Source organism: Oncorhynchus masou, chromosome 12 (assembly GCF_036934945.1).
Source record: "Oncorhynchus masou masou isolate Uvic2021 chromosome 12, UVic_Omas_1.1, whole genome shotgun sequence".
Lineage (NCBI taxonomy): Eukaryota > Metazoa > Chordata > Actinopteri > Salmoniformes > Salmonidae > Oncorhynchus > Oncorhynchus masou.
The window spans coordinates 76,638,380-76,654,810 of record NC_088223.1 but is presented as its reverse complement, the minus strand read 5'-3'; the positions used below and the strand labels follow the sequence as shown (position 1 = coordinate 76,654,810).

Here is a 16,431-nt window from a genome sequence, read left to right as displayed (position 1 = left end):
AGGTTCCATTTAAGTCCATTTTGATTCTATTGAACTCTTGAAATACCCTACAGTCGAAATGATTCATAGTTAGCTCCAGCACTTTCACAACGATGTGACTACTGAAATGTTAGTTTCATATCAAATTTTATTAGTCACATGTGCCGAATACAATGCGCCGAATTTCATCTTACAGTGAAATGCTTACTTACGACCCCCTAACCAACAATGCAGTTTAAAAAAAATACGGATAAGAATAATAAATAAAAGTAACAAGTAAATAAAAATCAGCAGTAAAATAACATTAGCAATACTATATACAGGGGTGTACTGATACAGAATCAATGTGCGAGGGCACCGGTTATTTGAGGTAGTATGTACATGTAGGTAGGGTTATTAAAGTGACTATGCATAGATGACAACAGAGTAGAAGTGGTGTAAAGGGGGGGTGCACTGCAAATAGTCTGTAGCCATTTGACTAGATGTTCAGGAGTCTTATGGCTTGGGGGTAGAAGACGTTTAGAAGCCTCTTGTTATTTTCCCTCTGGTTGCACATTTAACATGCTGATAGAAATGTGGTAAAACGTATTTAACGTTAAACATATTTCCCTGTATTAAAGTCCCTGGCTACTAGGAGCGCCGCCTGGATGAGCGTTTTCTTATTTGCTTATGGCAGAATACAGCTCATTCAAATCTGTCTTAGTGCCAGCCTCTGACTGTGGTGGTATGTAAAAGAGCTACAAAGAATACAGATGAAAACTCTCTCGGTAGGTAGTGTCGTCTACAGCTTATCATGAGATACTCTACCTCAGGCGAGCAATAGCTCAAGACTTCCTTAGATATTATGCACCAGCTGTTGTATACAAAAATACATAGCCTGCCGCCCCTTGTCTTTCCAGACACCGCTGTTCTATCCTGCCGGTACATCATATAACCAGCCAGCTGTATGCTGTCGTCGTTCAGCCACGACTCCGTGAAGCATAAGATGTTTGTTTTTAATGACCAGTTGGTAGTTTAATCTTCCACGCAACTCGTCAATTTTATTGTCCAAAGATTGCATGTGAACTGTTTTGTTTTGTGTAGATGTGCTTGGCCTCCGAGGCAGGGAAGATGGAGACACAGGACCATACCTGCACCCCACACATCAAAACTGAGAGTGTGGTAGAGGAGGCTGGGGACAACACCCCTGATCTTCCTCTCTCCTTTCCCCCGTCTTCCTCCATGCCGACCGATGCTAGTCTCCTGCTGCTCAGAGGCCAAGCAGCCATAATCAAAAGGAAGAAAGACGCCAGCACCAGAGAGCCGCCCAAAGTGGTGGACAAAGACAAGAGCCATGGTCCCGGCTCACCCAAAAAGACCCTCAAGAAGCGACCTTCATCCGAGTCGGAGTTGGAGAGCCTCTTCTACACTATTGAAGCCGTGGCTAAAGGGGCCTGGGGCGATGCCGAGGAGGATATGCCCAAGAAGAAGGCTCGCACCGCTGCCGTTACCATTCTGGTAGAGTCCAGCTCACCCAAAAAGAGGGCCAAGCCCAAAGCCAAGAGGCCCCTGAAGGCTAAGGAAGATGAGAGAAATGTGAAGGACAAAGAGGACGACGGATGCACAGAGCTTCCATTGACAGTGGAGACTGTGGTGAATCCAGCAAGCCCCAAGATAGAGGCAAAGGAGGCCAATATTAGCAGCAGCATGGAGGAGCCCATCTCCCCTCCCAGCCCCCCGCACATCAAGCACAAAGTCGGGGAGAGGGAACTGGAGGCCAACGCAGAGGGGTGTGGCTCCAGAAAGTCTGAGAGAAGCTGCAAGGGGGCGCTGTACAAGACCCTGGTGTCGGAAGGGATGCTGACCTCACTGAGGGCCAACGTGGACAGAGGTATGCATTAGTAACCCCCCCTACCCTGTCTCCACAATTACTATCTTAATATGCTGCTGATTTATGCCCATTCCGAGCAAGACCCAGGGTTTTAACTTAATTTTACCGGTGGCTACTCTAAAGTAAGTGTGTGTGTGTATGTGTGTGCGTGTTAATTAGGCAAAAGAGGTTCTTTTCGAAGTGCATCTGATGAAGGAGGCTGGACTGACGAGAACTGGGCTTTCTCACAGATGGGACCCAGTCATTTCAAGAAGCTTAAGAAGTCCAAATCCAAAGACGAGACCGCGCCAGGGTGAGTTGTCTGTCCAAGACCAATTTACCCTAGTTTACCCTTGTCACTGAAAGATCACTAGTGGGAGCAGAATATAGTGAACAGACAATAATCCCATTTCTCAAGGGGCACATTCGTCATGCAAGGATTCACGTTTGTTGTTAATGAAGTGAGTGACGGAAGATTGGCTATGTGCACTCGTGGCTTGTTGCTCATTGAATTTATGCTGCAAGTCTGTTCTATTAGTGAATTGTTGGATAATGACAAATACTGAAGTAAAAATGTGTCTATTTCATCACTAGCTCCACTTTCTTTGTGGTGTGATGGAGTCCTCTGTGTCCAAGTTAACATCTTCCTGTGAGGAACCCCTGAAGAGAGAGCAAATAGCCGCTCAGTTTAAGTTATGGGCACCCCAAAAGTGTTTGATATTTTTCATTTTGGCACCTCTATAAGCATTAAGAATATTAAGATTGGTTCAGCCCATTAATAGTTTTAGGGGTTCCCAAAAGTTAATGTTTAATTCAAGCCCTTCTTGGATAATGAGCCAGTTCTTAGGCTGATGAACCAATCTTCGGTTTTTGTTTCCTCTTCGGTTTAAGAAAAGTAGACAAACAAAAAAAAAAGTTCCCACCACTCAGTAATTGAGAAACATAGCAGTGGAGCTTACTTATCTGATCAAAGCACTCTTGAAACACTCAAGAGGGAACTATTATTGTGTTGGCATTTCAATAGAAATATAAAAATCAACTGGGACAAACAAATGGCACTGTGTTTCCGCATGATGAAGACCTGGAAAATGGCTGTGGGCATGTTCCTCCTGTATCTAATCAACAACATGTATCACCTTTGCAGTTTGGGGAAACTAGAGGAGGAGTTTGAGAAGAAGTTCAACAGCCTGCCGCAGTACAGCCCTCTGACATTCGACAAAAAGAGCACCGTCGTCACCAAGAAGAAAACTGACATTAGCACCACACCGGAGGAACAACCCCCGAAACCTGCCAAGGGTGAGCAGAAACTGTCACCGGAATGTTCCCCAAAGGTTTCAATATGTTTTAACTCCCCATTCCCATCCATACCCCATACCGCTCATTTTGCTCCTCACTTTCAGAAACTTGACCACTCTCTCATGACAAAAAAGACCTTGTTACCATTTAACATTGCATGCCATTCTCTGGTCTCTTTTTTTGTTATATCAGGTCCATCTCCATCTCAGAAAAATACTTTATTCCACAAGATTGTTAGCAATTACAAGGAGAAAAAGAAGCCCAATACTTTGGATAAAGGTGAATTAGAGCATCATGTAATGTAATATGTGTGTGCACTATTTAATCCAGTTGTAAATGTTCTTGGCATGATATTTACATATAGTTGGAGACAATGGATACATTACTCAATGTAAAAATGGACCATGTAAGTACCATACGCTTATATTGCATTATGACCCCTACTACCATATGCTTACCTCATACCAAAGCCGTTATTTTTTAAAGATCACTTGACACAGTAAATCTAGACACTTTGATTTTAGACACATTTAAAACATTCTCTCTTTAGTTGTTAGCGTAAATTAAAAAGTCATATCCTATGCATGCATCTAGCAGAACAGGGTTTCCGACAAAAACCATTTTTTCAGTCAATTCATGATTTACTTTGATGTTTGGTGCCCAGATCTCAAGTTAGAATTTGAGTGGAAGAATTCTAAAATCCTTATTGAAAAGGAATGGCTCTTTAAAAAAAGAATTGTGCCCCACGTTTCCCCTCTCTTCTCAGACATAGCGATGCGTAGTGACTCCCCCATGTTAGACTCGGCTGCCAAGGCCACCAAGGCAAAGCCGAGCCCAGCCCCCTGTGCCACCGCCACGCTGAACCCAGAAGCCATGGGAACTAGCCCTAGCGTGCCAGTGGGCAGCCAGAAAAGGAAGGCCAGGAAGAGCAAGATCACCCACTTGGTGCGCTCGGCCGACGGCAGGGTATCCCCAGCCGAAGGTGAATGGTCTTTCCTAATAGTTTATTCTGCACATTATCAAATACATTGGATTTAAGTAAATATGTGAGCTAGAAAATGCCAAATGTTTTTTTTAACCATTACAAATTACAGAAAAGAGGAAGCAACGAGCGTTGTTCTGTCCATACCATTTTGAATTATCTTCTTTGGTCTATTTTAACACAGAGGACAAAGCCAGGGACCTGACCCTGGAGCAGGATGACAAGCCATTATCCCAAGATACTTTATGCAATGAAACAGGGTGTTACAACGCATCCAAGCAAGAGGAAGCGGACAGGAGCAGTGCACCTGAAGACCTGCCTGCCTTCTTTAGCCTGGCTGCCCTTGCAGAGGTGGCAGCCATGGAGAACATTCACAGGTAGGCAGACATAAATATATGACATGGGATGCACCTTTGCTTCAAGGTCCTTATGCTTTTAAACTTTTTGAAACCCCCTGTGTTTAAAATTTTCTCTGTACACGTTGAATGTGCCATGTTTTATTAGGGCTCCCAAGTAGCGCAGCATCTCAGTGCTAGAGGCATCACTACAGACGCTGGTTCGATTCCAGGCTGTATCACAACCGGCCATGATTGGGAGTCCCATAGGGCTGCGCACAATTGGCCCAGCGTCATCCGGGTTAGGGTTTGGCCTGGGTAGGCCATCATTGTAAATAAGAATTTGTTCTTAACTGACTTGCCTAGTTAAATAAAGGTTAAATAAATACAATTATTACCTTTCAATTTGTGTGCAATTGTAACCAAGATAATCAGGTGCAGAGTTCCTAACTAATCAATTACCTTAATTTACCAATCAAGTACAACGGAGGAGCCAAAGCCTGAAGACACACGGGCCTCCAGGAATTGAGTTTGACATGTCTTCACTAACCAGACAATAAACCATTGGCCCAACACAAATGCCACACCACAAGTCTTTGCCAAGAACAGAAAGTACATACCTTGATTTGTTAAAACGTCTTATGGCTGGGCGGCAGTATTGAGTAGCTTGGATGAATAAGGTGCCCAGAGTAAACTGCCTGCTACTCAGGCCCAGAAGCTAAGATATGCAAATTATAGTAGATTTGGATAGAAAACACTCTGAAGTTTCTAAAACTGTTTGAATGAAGTCTGTGAGTGTAACAAAACTCATATGGCAGGCAATAACCTTAGAAGAAATCCAACTAGGAAGTGGGAAATCTGAGGTTTCTAGTTTTTCAACTCATTCCCTATCGAATACACCGTGTCTATGGGGTCATATTGCACTTCCTAAGGCTTCCACTAGATGTCAACAGTCTTTAGAACCTTGTTTCAGGCTTCCACTATGAAGGAGGAGGGAATGAGAGCTCTTTCAACCAGGTGTCTGGCATGAGCTGATCACGCACGCTCCCGTGAGAGCGACCTGCGTTCCATTGCATTTCTGAAGATAAAGGAATTCTCCAGTTGGAACATTATTGAAGATTTATGTTAAAAACATCCTAAAGATTGATTCTATACAACATTTGACATGTTTCTACGGACTCTAACAGAACTTTTTGACTTTTCGTCTGAACCTAGTGATCGTGCCTCATGAATTTGGATTTGTGAACTAAATGTGTGAACAACAAGGAGGTATTTGGAAATAAATTCTGGACTTTATCAAACAAAACAAACATTTATTATGGAACTGGGATTCCTGGGAGTGCATTCTGATGAAGATCATCAAAGGTAAGTGAATATTTATAATGCTATTTCTGACTTCTGTTGACTCCACAACATGGCGGATATTTGTATGGCTTGTTTTTGTGTCTGAGCGCTGTACTCAGATAATTGCATGGTTAGCTTTTTCCGTAAACATGTTTAAAAATCTGACACAGCGGTTGCATTAAGGAGAAGTGGACCTATAATACCATGATTAACACTTATCTTTTATTAATGTTTATTATGAGTATTTCTGTAAATTGATGTGGCTCTCTGCAAAATCATCGGATGTAAATATGAACTTTATCGAACAAAACATACATGTATTGTGTAACATGAAGTCCTATGAGTGTCATGTGATGGAGATCATCAAAGGTTAGTGATTAATTTTCTCTATTTCTGCTTTTCTCTCTTTCTGGCTGGAAAAATGGCTTTGTTTTTCTGTGACTAGGCACTCACCTAACATAATCGTTTGGTGTGCTTTCGTCGTAAAGCCTTTTTGAAATCGGACACTGCGATGGGATTAACAACAAGTTTATCTTTAAAATGGTGTAAAATACATGTATGTTTGAGGAATTTTAATTATGAGATTTCTGTTTGAATTTGGCACCCTGCACTTTCACTGGCTGTTGTCATATCGATCCCGGTAGCGGGATCTAAGCCATAAGAAGTTTTAACATTTACCTTATTCTCTTCCTCCTATCTCAGAGGCCAGCATGTGATTGGTGACAGCCAGAAGAAAAACATGGCCAAGGCCCCATTGCACATCTCCTGCGCTGACCAATGAAGTGGAGGAGCCTCTTGCCTCCGGCAAAACAAAATAGATGCTTGCTTGTTCGTTTAAACTTTTTAACCTCCAACTCCTCATCCTGTCCTGGAAGGAAGGAAAGAGACGGAATGTGACTCGTTGATGGACCCCTATGTGGTGAAACTAGTTCTAGAGCTCTGGTCTGAGGGGGAAAGAGTGGGTGAACTGACCTTCTCAGTGCTCTCCTGAACACTTCCCTTGGCAGTAGGAGGTCATATCGCCCCTCATTCCCAGACACTCCTGCCTAGAGGACCCTGTGGAAGAGGAAGACCAGTCCCTGAGAGCATGGCTTCCTTCTCCGTTAGAGGTAGTTGTGTTAACGTGTAACCTTTGTCTGATATTACGCCATTTTAAAGGTCAAGTTTTGCTAACAAAAATTGCATTTAAAAAAAGAAAGGAAATTTACACACGTATGATAACATCTTCCATTTCAACCACACTGTTTCGCAAAGATTCCACCTAGCATACCTCGACGTAGGATGAGTCAGATATTGTGTTTTCCCGCACTCCATCATGCTTGAACTAACACAGCCTGAGTAGATAGTCCTCATGACTGAAAGGGTTCCAAGATACACAGACCTTACTTGTGTACCTTAATTTTAATTTGACTATTTAGTGTGGTCTATAGATACAGCAGACCTCTTAACCTTCCAGACCATTAGCTTTTAAGCCATGTAGCAGACACTCTTATCCAGAGCAATTGGGATTAAGTGCCTTCCTCAAGGGCACATCGATTTTTCACCTAGTCGTCTTGGGGATTTGAACCAGCAACCTTTCGGTTACTGGCCCAAAGCTCTTAACTGCTAGGCTACATGCCGCCCATGCATGTTGTAACCACTGTCAACCATTAATATGCCATCGTCATGTATTCAATGCTGATCTATCCCTAGCTTTCATGCCAGCTTAGCAACTGCTACTACGGTGGTCAGTTTGAACTCAACAGATTGAGGCTATTGCATTTAAACTTAAGCTTGCGTTTAAGTTTAGATGGGAGGCCTTGGGTTAGCATATTTTCAGTCTTAATCTGCATGTTTACCTGGTGTTCAACCCTCTACAGTGGGGCTCAATGTGATGACAAGCAAAGTTACTAACAGAATGAATGGTTCTCCATGGCCTTAACTCTCTCATCGCGACCCTAACCATACCACAACCACAACCTCTGCTCTTTATTTCTGACGACCATCCCATCCACTACGCAACCATTCACACAATTCTTACATCCGTTTGAATATACTTGAATGATGAAAATGCATTTTGTGTCAATACTTGATCTTATTGCAGTCTGCGTAGCATCTTCAAGGCTAATCCAAATGTGTGCTACTAGTTTCCTAAGAGTTTTTTAACAGACGCTGCACAAATTTTAGGAGTAGGAGACGCTTTTAAGATGTAACTTTTTCTTAGTAGGGTGATGTGTTTTCCCTCGTTTTCTTTTTCCTATTGGCCTTTTGATATTTTCTTATGCCAAGTAATGGTCCACTCTTAGGCAATCAGAATAATCAAGGTTTTGCTTTTGAACGTATTTCAATAACAAGACAATGGTCATTGCTTTTAACGCATTGTTTTAAAAAAAATGTTTTATTGCATGTTCTAACTGAGGTAGAACAGGCTAGCATCCATTCCATATCCAGATAGCAGACCCTTGTGTCCGTTCTTCTGTTTACAGTGTGTGAGCTGTAGTGGGGGACTCTTGACGTATGCTCTGGGTGTAAGCTAATCAGAAGGAGAAAGTAGTGTATGACGAACTCACATTGCAAGTCCCCACCGACATGTCCTCCATGAACTTACCATATTATTATTACTCTTTTGTTTCCAAGTTGACCAATGCTCCTTTTCTTAGGTTGTGCAGTAAATCACATTTCTCTCCTTGTCTTTTTCTCTTCGAGTTTCTCTTATTACATTGGAGCCTTCTCCTTCACTTAAGAGTTGTGCGCATTATGATGCTGTTGAACTAGATTTTGTATTTCTCCTTTATCTTGTGTTCCCAACCTCCGTGGTCTTTCCTGAGGCCTAGTTAACTGGATTAAGACTGTTGTGAAAAATCTCATACACAAAGTGATGCATCTATGCTTAATGTACCCGTTAAACGAATGTGCACTGAGATGAGGTGCACTACTTCTAGAAAGGTAGTTTTCACCTTTTTGAGTTAGTATTCTTAAAGCAACTGCATTGCCATTTCTGGGCTATGTCTGAATGATGTGTGCTGTCGGCACAGCATGAACTTTAGAGGCTCGACCCTCTTATTGTCAATGGAGGTATTTAGTCTTGGCTAAGAGATTATAATGCCACAAAGTAGAATACATTTAAAATATATTGAATAAATCCCTCCAGGATTGGGCTGACTTGTAGAGGGATATGCGCAATGCTGACTCTCTTCGCTGTATTTGTTAATTCATCCCTAAAAGCTGACAAACGGACTGTGAACGAGCAGACCTAAAACATGACTTTTGAGCTCAAAAGAAACTTCAACAAACTTTGGAGGGAAAAAAAGTGAGACTTTTCAGTTTTGAGAGAATAAATTCAAGGCTGACTAAAATCGTCCAAGCAGTAAACTACGCATAGTTATTCCACTGATGGACATCAGTGGTGTTATTTCACAGAAATTAAGACATTGCCTTCCCCAAAAAGAGCAGAGATGTACATGATTATAACAAGTGGTTTTCATACATTTGCCAAAGAAAGGAGAAAGTTGTCTTTCAATGACAATTCTATTGAAAACTAAGGTTAGCATTACAGTTGCACTGCATTTTCATGGTGTATAGATTTTCAGGTAACAAATGTATTATATCAGCACAACTAATCCTATATATCTCATGGGTTTCCTAAGACTTAAACCCCACGTGGGAATGGTGTACACTGTACTGATACCTTTCAATGCCTCTTTTTAATAGACAATATTTGCACCTTATGACCCAAACCAAAATGATATCATGATGATCTTAAGATTTTAATTTATCCCCCATTTCACATAATTCTCTTAAGAGTGTTTAGCCTTCCCCCATATCATGAGGTAAATGTAAACGATTACACAGGTATTCATGTCTATCTTATGAAATTATGCAGTGAAGTATTCTTTAACTAAGTTGAAAACAAACCCCTTCAAAATCAGCCATTATGTATCACCCTCAGCCTTTTCTAACTAGTATTTTATTAGGATTCCCATTAGCTACTGCTAAAGCAGCACCTACTCTTCCTGGGGTCCACATCTAGAAGATGCCTCTATACAATTCCTATATGATTAGTTATCAAAATAAATATAGACGATACCCCTTTGTGCTGGTACTGTCTCCTGAATGTAATCGATTTTGTACCTGTATTTTTATAATTCCAATTCAAGTCTTGACTCTACTGTGTATGTATGTGATGGTGGACTGTTTTCACAGGTGAATAATTTGTTTCAACCTATGGGCCTCATGACGAGTCAGCTGCTGTGCTGTGAACTCTGTGGAGGTGTAATCAACCATGTATATAAACCCTGGATTGTTGATGTTATGGATTGGCCAATGAGAGGTTTTGAAGCCACCAGTCAGCCATATTGGCACTCCTCAGAAAAGCATTACTCCATAGGAATTAATGGAATTCTACAATATTTAAAGGACACAATTACATGTTGTAGTGGGAACAGTAACATTAATACTTTCAAAGAATTGTACTTTAAGGATGTTTCTCACAATTTAATTTAAAAGTATGCATTCATGTGTCTGAATAGAATAAATGTGTCAAACGAATGTAGACATTAAATGCATTTCATTAGCTTCCAAAATATTTTTTACAATGGTGAGGGAGTGCCATGATGGAGGCGCAGTGGCTTCAAAACAGTTCCCCGTGTCAATCATCTAGATTATATATACATCATTGGTTGTAAGTAATTATGACTTACCTGCAAATGTCTTTTTAGTAATATGAGAGAGTTTGTTTTTATAATTGTGAGGGACAGTGTCACCCCAGATGGTTTTATGTTTCTTCTCTGCAGTTCAATTAGGCTCTCACTTCAGGAAACAGTGAAACCAGGGACACTCACGCAATTACAAAGAACAATTGCCAAATTCTCTGTATTCAAGTTTATTTATTACAATTTCCTTTTTATAGTTGTTCCTTTAGTTACAAAAATAGAAAAACTGAATATGCACCCAGATAAAAAAAGACTATATAAATGTTCTCCCTTTACAGGAATGTAGATCACAGCTTCCCTATTGGTCTTGTGAAGAGGTGACGCCAGATCTAAAGTATGTTTCCTCTGATAGTTTGTACAATGTGTGCTCGATCTTATTTATGTCAATAGTACTGTATCATGACATGTATGGACTTGATTGTTACAGCCCAGTTGTTCAATGCAGCCTTGCCTTACTGAAGCACCTGCTTAGTGAGGGATCCCTTAGCCATCGCCCTCAGCCCCTTCCACTGAGTCGTATGTCATAACACTGTCTGCTGACGCAACTATTATTCCTTGAACACCTATTAAAGTAACCTGTATTAAACCTTTTGTACATCAGCATAGTCTCTTCAACATCAAAATGTGATTTCTGGATTCTGTTGAACAATTCCTAAAGTAACCATAAGCATTCTATTGCAGCACGGCATCATCTATTTGAAAAAGCTTTGAGCCCTATAGCACAGGCAACCCTGGTTCTGGTGTGCAGCAGGCACTTGACCAGGTGTGTTGAATTTAAGCAATCACTGAACTGATCAATTAGCTAAGTAGCTCACTCAGTGTGGTGCCTAGTTGGGACAAAATCCGGTAGTAGCTGTGACACTCCAGGAACAGGGTTGCCTACCCCTGCTATAGCGTAATCTCTAACCTCAGTGCCATAAGTATTTGCCCCCTTTCTGATTCTCTATTTTTGCATATTTCTGACTCTGAATGTTCTCAGATCAAAACCTAATATTAGATAAAGCGAACATAACACAATGTTGATAATTCTTCATTTAATTAACAAAGTTATACAACACCCAATGCTCCTGTGTGAAAAAGTTATTTCCCCCTTACACTCAATGACTGCAACCAAACACTTCCTGTGTGTTAGTCTCTCACATCCCTGTGGAGGAATTTTGGCCCACTTTCATGTAGAACTGCTTTAACTCAGCGATCACCATGCTTGACCGTTGGTATGAGGTGTTTGGTTTTCACCAGACATATTGGGACCCAATTAATCTAAAAAGTTGACTCAAGTTTGCCATAAAGCACCTGGATGATCATCAAGACTCTTGGAAGAATGTTCTATGGACAGATGAGTCAAAAGGGGAACTTTTTGGAAGACATGGGTCCTATTAGGTCTGATGAAAACCAAACTCTGCATTCCACAGTAAGAACCTCCAAACCAACAGTCAAGCATGTTGGTGGTAGTGTGATGGTTTGGGGATGCTTTGCTGCCTCAAGACTTAGACCACTTGCCATCATTTTATTTTTTATTTCACCTTTATTTAACCAGGTTGGCAAGTTGAGAACAAGTTCTCATTTACAATTGCGACCTGGCCAAGATAAAGCAAAGCAGTTTGACACATACAACAACACAGAGTTACACATGGAGTAAAACAAACATACAGTCAATAGTACAGTATAAACAAGTCTATATAGGATGTGAGCAAATGAGGTGAGATAAGGGAGGTAAAGGCAAAAAAAGGCCATGGAGGCAAAGTAAATACAATATAGCAAGTAAAACACTGGAATGATAGATTTGCAGTGGAAGAATGTGCAAAGTAGAAATAAAAATAAAGGGGTGCAAAGGAGCAAAATAAAATAAATACAGTATGGAAAGAGGTAGTTGTTTGGGCTAAATTATAGGTGGGCTATGTACAGGTGCAGTAATCTGTGAGCTGCTCTGACAGCTGGTGCTTAAAGCTAGTGAGGGAGATAAGTGTTTCCAGTTTCAGAGATTTTTGTAGTTCTGGAAGGAGAGGTGGCCAAAGAAAGAATTGGTTTTGGGGGTGACTAGAGAGATATACCTGCTGGAGCGTGTGCTACAGGTGGGAGATGCTATGGTGACCAGCGAGCTGAGATAAGGGGGGACTTTACCTAGCAGGGTTCATTGAAGGAACCATGAATAATTCTCTGTTTTAGATCATTCTAAAGGAGAATGTCAGGTCATCTGTCTGTGAGCTGAAGCACAGACAGGTCATTCAGCAAGACAAAGATCCAAAACACACACGAATGGCTGAAAGGCAACAACTGTAAAGTTCTGGAATGGCCTAGTCACAGTTCAGGCCTAAACTCAGGACCTGAAAGACCACAAATGCCGCTGAGTTAAAGCCAGTTCCAAAATTACTCCACAGGGATATCATCAGGGACTCATCCACAACTACAGGAAGTGTTTTGTTGCAGTCATTGCAGCTAAAGGTGGCACAACCAGTTATTGAGCGTAAAAGGGCAATTATACTGAACAAAAATATAAATGCAACAATTTGAAAGATTTTACTGAATTACAGTTCATATGAGGAAATCAGTCAATTGAAACACATTTATTTGTCCCTATTCTAGATTTCACATGACTGGGAAAACAGATATGCATCTGTTGGTCACAGATACCTTAAAAAGAAGGGCCTCACAATGGGCATCAGGATCTCGTCTCTATTTTTGTGCATTCAAATTGCCATCAATAAAATTAAATTGTGTTCGTTGTCCGTAGCTTATGCCTGCCCATACAATAACCCCACCACCACCATGGAGCACTCTGTTCACAACGTTGACATCAGCAAACTGCTCGCTCACACAACGCCATACACATGGTCTGTTGTTGTGAGGCCGGTGGGATATACTGCCAAATTCTCTAAAATGGCATTGGAGGCGGCTTATGGTAGAGAAATTAACATTAAATTCTCTGGCAACAGCTCTGGTGGACATTCCTGCAATCGGCATGCCAATTGCACGCTCCCTCAATTTGAGACATCTGTGGCATTGTATGACAAAACTGCAGATTTTAGAGTGGCTTTTTGTTGTCCCCAGCACAAGGTGCACCTGTGTAATGATCATGCTGTTTAATCAGCTTTTTGGATGTATTATCTTGGCAAAGGAGAAATGCTCATGAACAGGGATGTAAAAAAAATTGCCACAAAATTAGATTAATAAGCTTTTTGTGAGTATTGGAACATTTCTGGCTAATTTTCTTTCAGCTCATGAAACATGGGACCAACACTTTACATATTGCGTTTATATTTTTGTTCACTGTATTTTTTCACACAGGGGCATTTGGTGTTCCTTAACTTTGTTTATTAAATACATTGAAAAAAGTATGAATATGTTGTGTTACTTGTTCACTCTGGTTCCCTTTATCTAATACTAGGTTTTGGTTGAAGAGCTGATAACATTCAGTGTCTAAAATATGCAAAAATAGAGAAAATCAGAAAAGTGGCAAATACTTCACAGCACTGTCTGGCAAATCTGACTCCTGATTAAAAGCAAAAATACTAACAAAGTAGTGTTCAATACAGAAGTGGTCCAATGAATTCTAAACTACAGGACTGATCCACTAGCACAGACTGGAATATGTTCCTGGATTCATCCGATGGCATTGTGGAGTTTACCACATCAGTCACTGGCTTCATTAATAAGAGCATCGATGACGTCGTCCCCACAGTGACCATACGTACATATCCCAACCCAAATACATGGATTACAGGCAACATCCTCACTGAGCTAAAGGCCTGCGCTGCCACTTTCAAGGAGCGGGACACTAATCCAAACGCTTATAAAATATCCCACTACGCCCTCCGACGGACCATTCAGCAGGCAAAGCATCAATACAGGACAAAGATTGAATCCTACTACACCGGCTGACTGTCGTCGGATGTGGCAGGGCTTGTAAACCCAACCGTGAGCTGCCCAGTGACACAAGCCTACCAGACGAGCTAAATGCCTTCTATACTCGCTTTGAAGCTAGCAACACTGAACCATGCATGAAAGAGCCAACTGTTCTGGACGACTGCTCTTCTTAGCCAATGTGAGTCAGACCTTTAAAACAGGCTGCAGGGCCAGACGTATTACCAGGACGCATACTCAAAGCATGACCAGCTGGCAAGTGTCTTCACAGACATTTTCAACCTCCCTGACCCAGTCTGTAATATCTACATAGCAGATCATCATAGTCCTGGTGCCCAAAAATGCCAAGGTAACCTGTCTAAATGACTATCGCCTTGTAGCACTCACATCTGTAGCCATGAAATACTTTGAAAAGCTGGTCATAGCTCACATCAACACCATCATCCCAGACACCCTGGAGCCACTCCAATTTGCATACCACCCCAACAGATCCACAGATGACGCCATCTCTATTACACTCCACACTGCCTTTTCCATGTATAAGTTTTTTATTCTTCAAGAATCAATGGATTTATAATCCAAAAATGTATGTAGCAACTAAAGATAGACTTAAAGGAGCAATCAAAAGTGGGCGAGTTTGAGCATGTGTCCATTAGGGGTGGCAGGTAGCCTAGTGGTTAGAGCATTGGGCCAGTAACCGCTGACAAGGTAAAAATCTGCCATTCTGCCCCTGAACAAGGAAGTTAACCCACTGTTCCTAGGCCATCATTGTAAATAAGAATTTGTTCTTAACTGACTTAGTTAAAAAAAAAAATATATATATATATATATATATATATATATATATATATATATATATATATATATATTATATATATATATTTTATTTTATCAACATGAATTAGATTTAGCAATAAAAGCCCCACTTTTTATTCCATAAGCTGTGATCCACATTATGCAGCTGTTGCAAGAGCACATTTTCCACCGGCTGTCCACTGGTTTCAAAAACAATGATCGATAGGCAGCTTAAGGCTTCCTGAACAGACACTCTTTCACAATCTTCACATACGCTGCTACTACTCTGTGTATTATCTATCCTGATTGCCTAGTCACTTTTACCTCTACCTACATGTACATATTAACTCAAATACATCTACCTCATACCCTTGCACATTGACTCGGTACCGGTACTCCTTGGCTCATAACCAAGATGGCGTAGCAGTGAAGACGTGTTTGTTTGTCCTCTCGTGTACTTTTGTATTTTTTTGTATTTTTGTATATATATTTAAATTTATTTTCAATCTCTTCTCGATTTTTAATTAGATTATACCTTCCGGTAACCTGCCTCACCCAATGTGATACAGAATCGCTATTATTTTCAATTTTAGAACACATTCAAGAACCTCCAGAAGCTAACCAGCTAATTAGCTACAAGCTATTTAGTCATTGTTAGCCACAGCTAGCGGCTTTTACCATCTGCACAGATACCAGCCCTTTTTTTAGCCTGGATAATACTCGCTAGTCTACCAGTATCGGACTGTCTCTCCACAACAACGCCGGATTTCTGCCGTAATCCCTGGAACACTACTTCTGATCTTCACAGCTAGCTTGCAGCTAGCTAGCTCACAGCTGTCTTGCACTCACCGTGGCACCCAGTACCGAAGCTATCCCTGAAGCCCACCTCCCGGACTACTCAGCTGTTCACTCAAACCCCACTCATACACGGCTAGAGCCCAATACTCCACCGGATCCTTGCTGTAAACTCTGGACCTTGGCACCGGATCACCGCTGCTACCGATTGGCTATAGTGGCTAACGCCACTGCCACTAAGCTAGCACCAGTTAGCCGTGAGCCAGGCGCATCTCCCGGCTAGCAAACTAAATTCTACAATGCCTCTTTCGCCATCTGGCTTGGATTCTCTGTCGACACGACGCCCCGCCGCACCACCACCGACGAATACTCCATCCGCTGTGCCTTCAACCGGCCTCCTTCGGAGCAGACGCTCGTACTAGCCCCGGGCTACTAACTTTAAATGCCGTATCTCCCGCGTGCTAGCGTAGTGGCGGCTTCCCTGTTCCATCTACTGCTGTCCCC

The 16,431-nt window shown here is 41.5% G+C and overlaps 1 protein-coding gene across 6 annotated transcripts in view; it reads left to right on the top strand.

Annotated features, from left to right (window-relative positions):
• Positions 1-10,188, top strand: part of LOC135550830 (HMG box transcription factor BBX-like) — a 38,178-nt gene extending 27,990 nt beyond the window's left edge. For 4 of the 6 annotated variants that reach the window (XM_064981970.1, XM_064981967.1, XM_064981968.1 and 1 more), the window contains exons 11-17: positions 1,063-1,849; positions 2,009-2,141; positions 2,973-3,124; positions 3,317-3,403; positions 3,891-4,106; positions 4,291-4,483; positions 6,488-10,188. In XM_064981970.1, coding sequence (XP_064838042.1) covers positions 1,063-1,849; positions 2,009-2,141; positions 2,973-3,124; positions 3,317-3,403; positions 3,891-4,106; positions 4,291-4,483; positions 6,488-6,566 — 1,647 coding nt within the window. In that variant the 3' untranslated portion in view covers positions 6,567-10,188. The remainder of the gene's footprint in view (positions 1-1,062; positions 1,850-2,008; positions 2,142-2,972; positions 3,125-3,316; positions 3,404-3,890; positions 4,107-4,290; positions 4,484-6,487) is intronic. The other 2 variants (XM_064981971.1, XM_064981972.1) reach the window with 2 other exon arrangements.
• Positions 10,189-16,431: the final 6,243 nt, after the last annotated feature.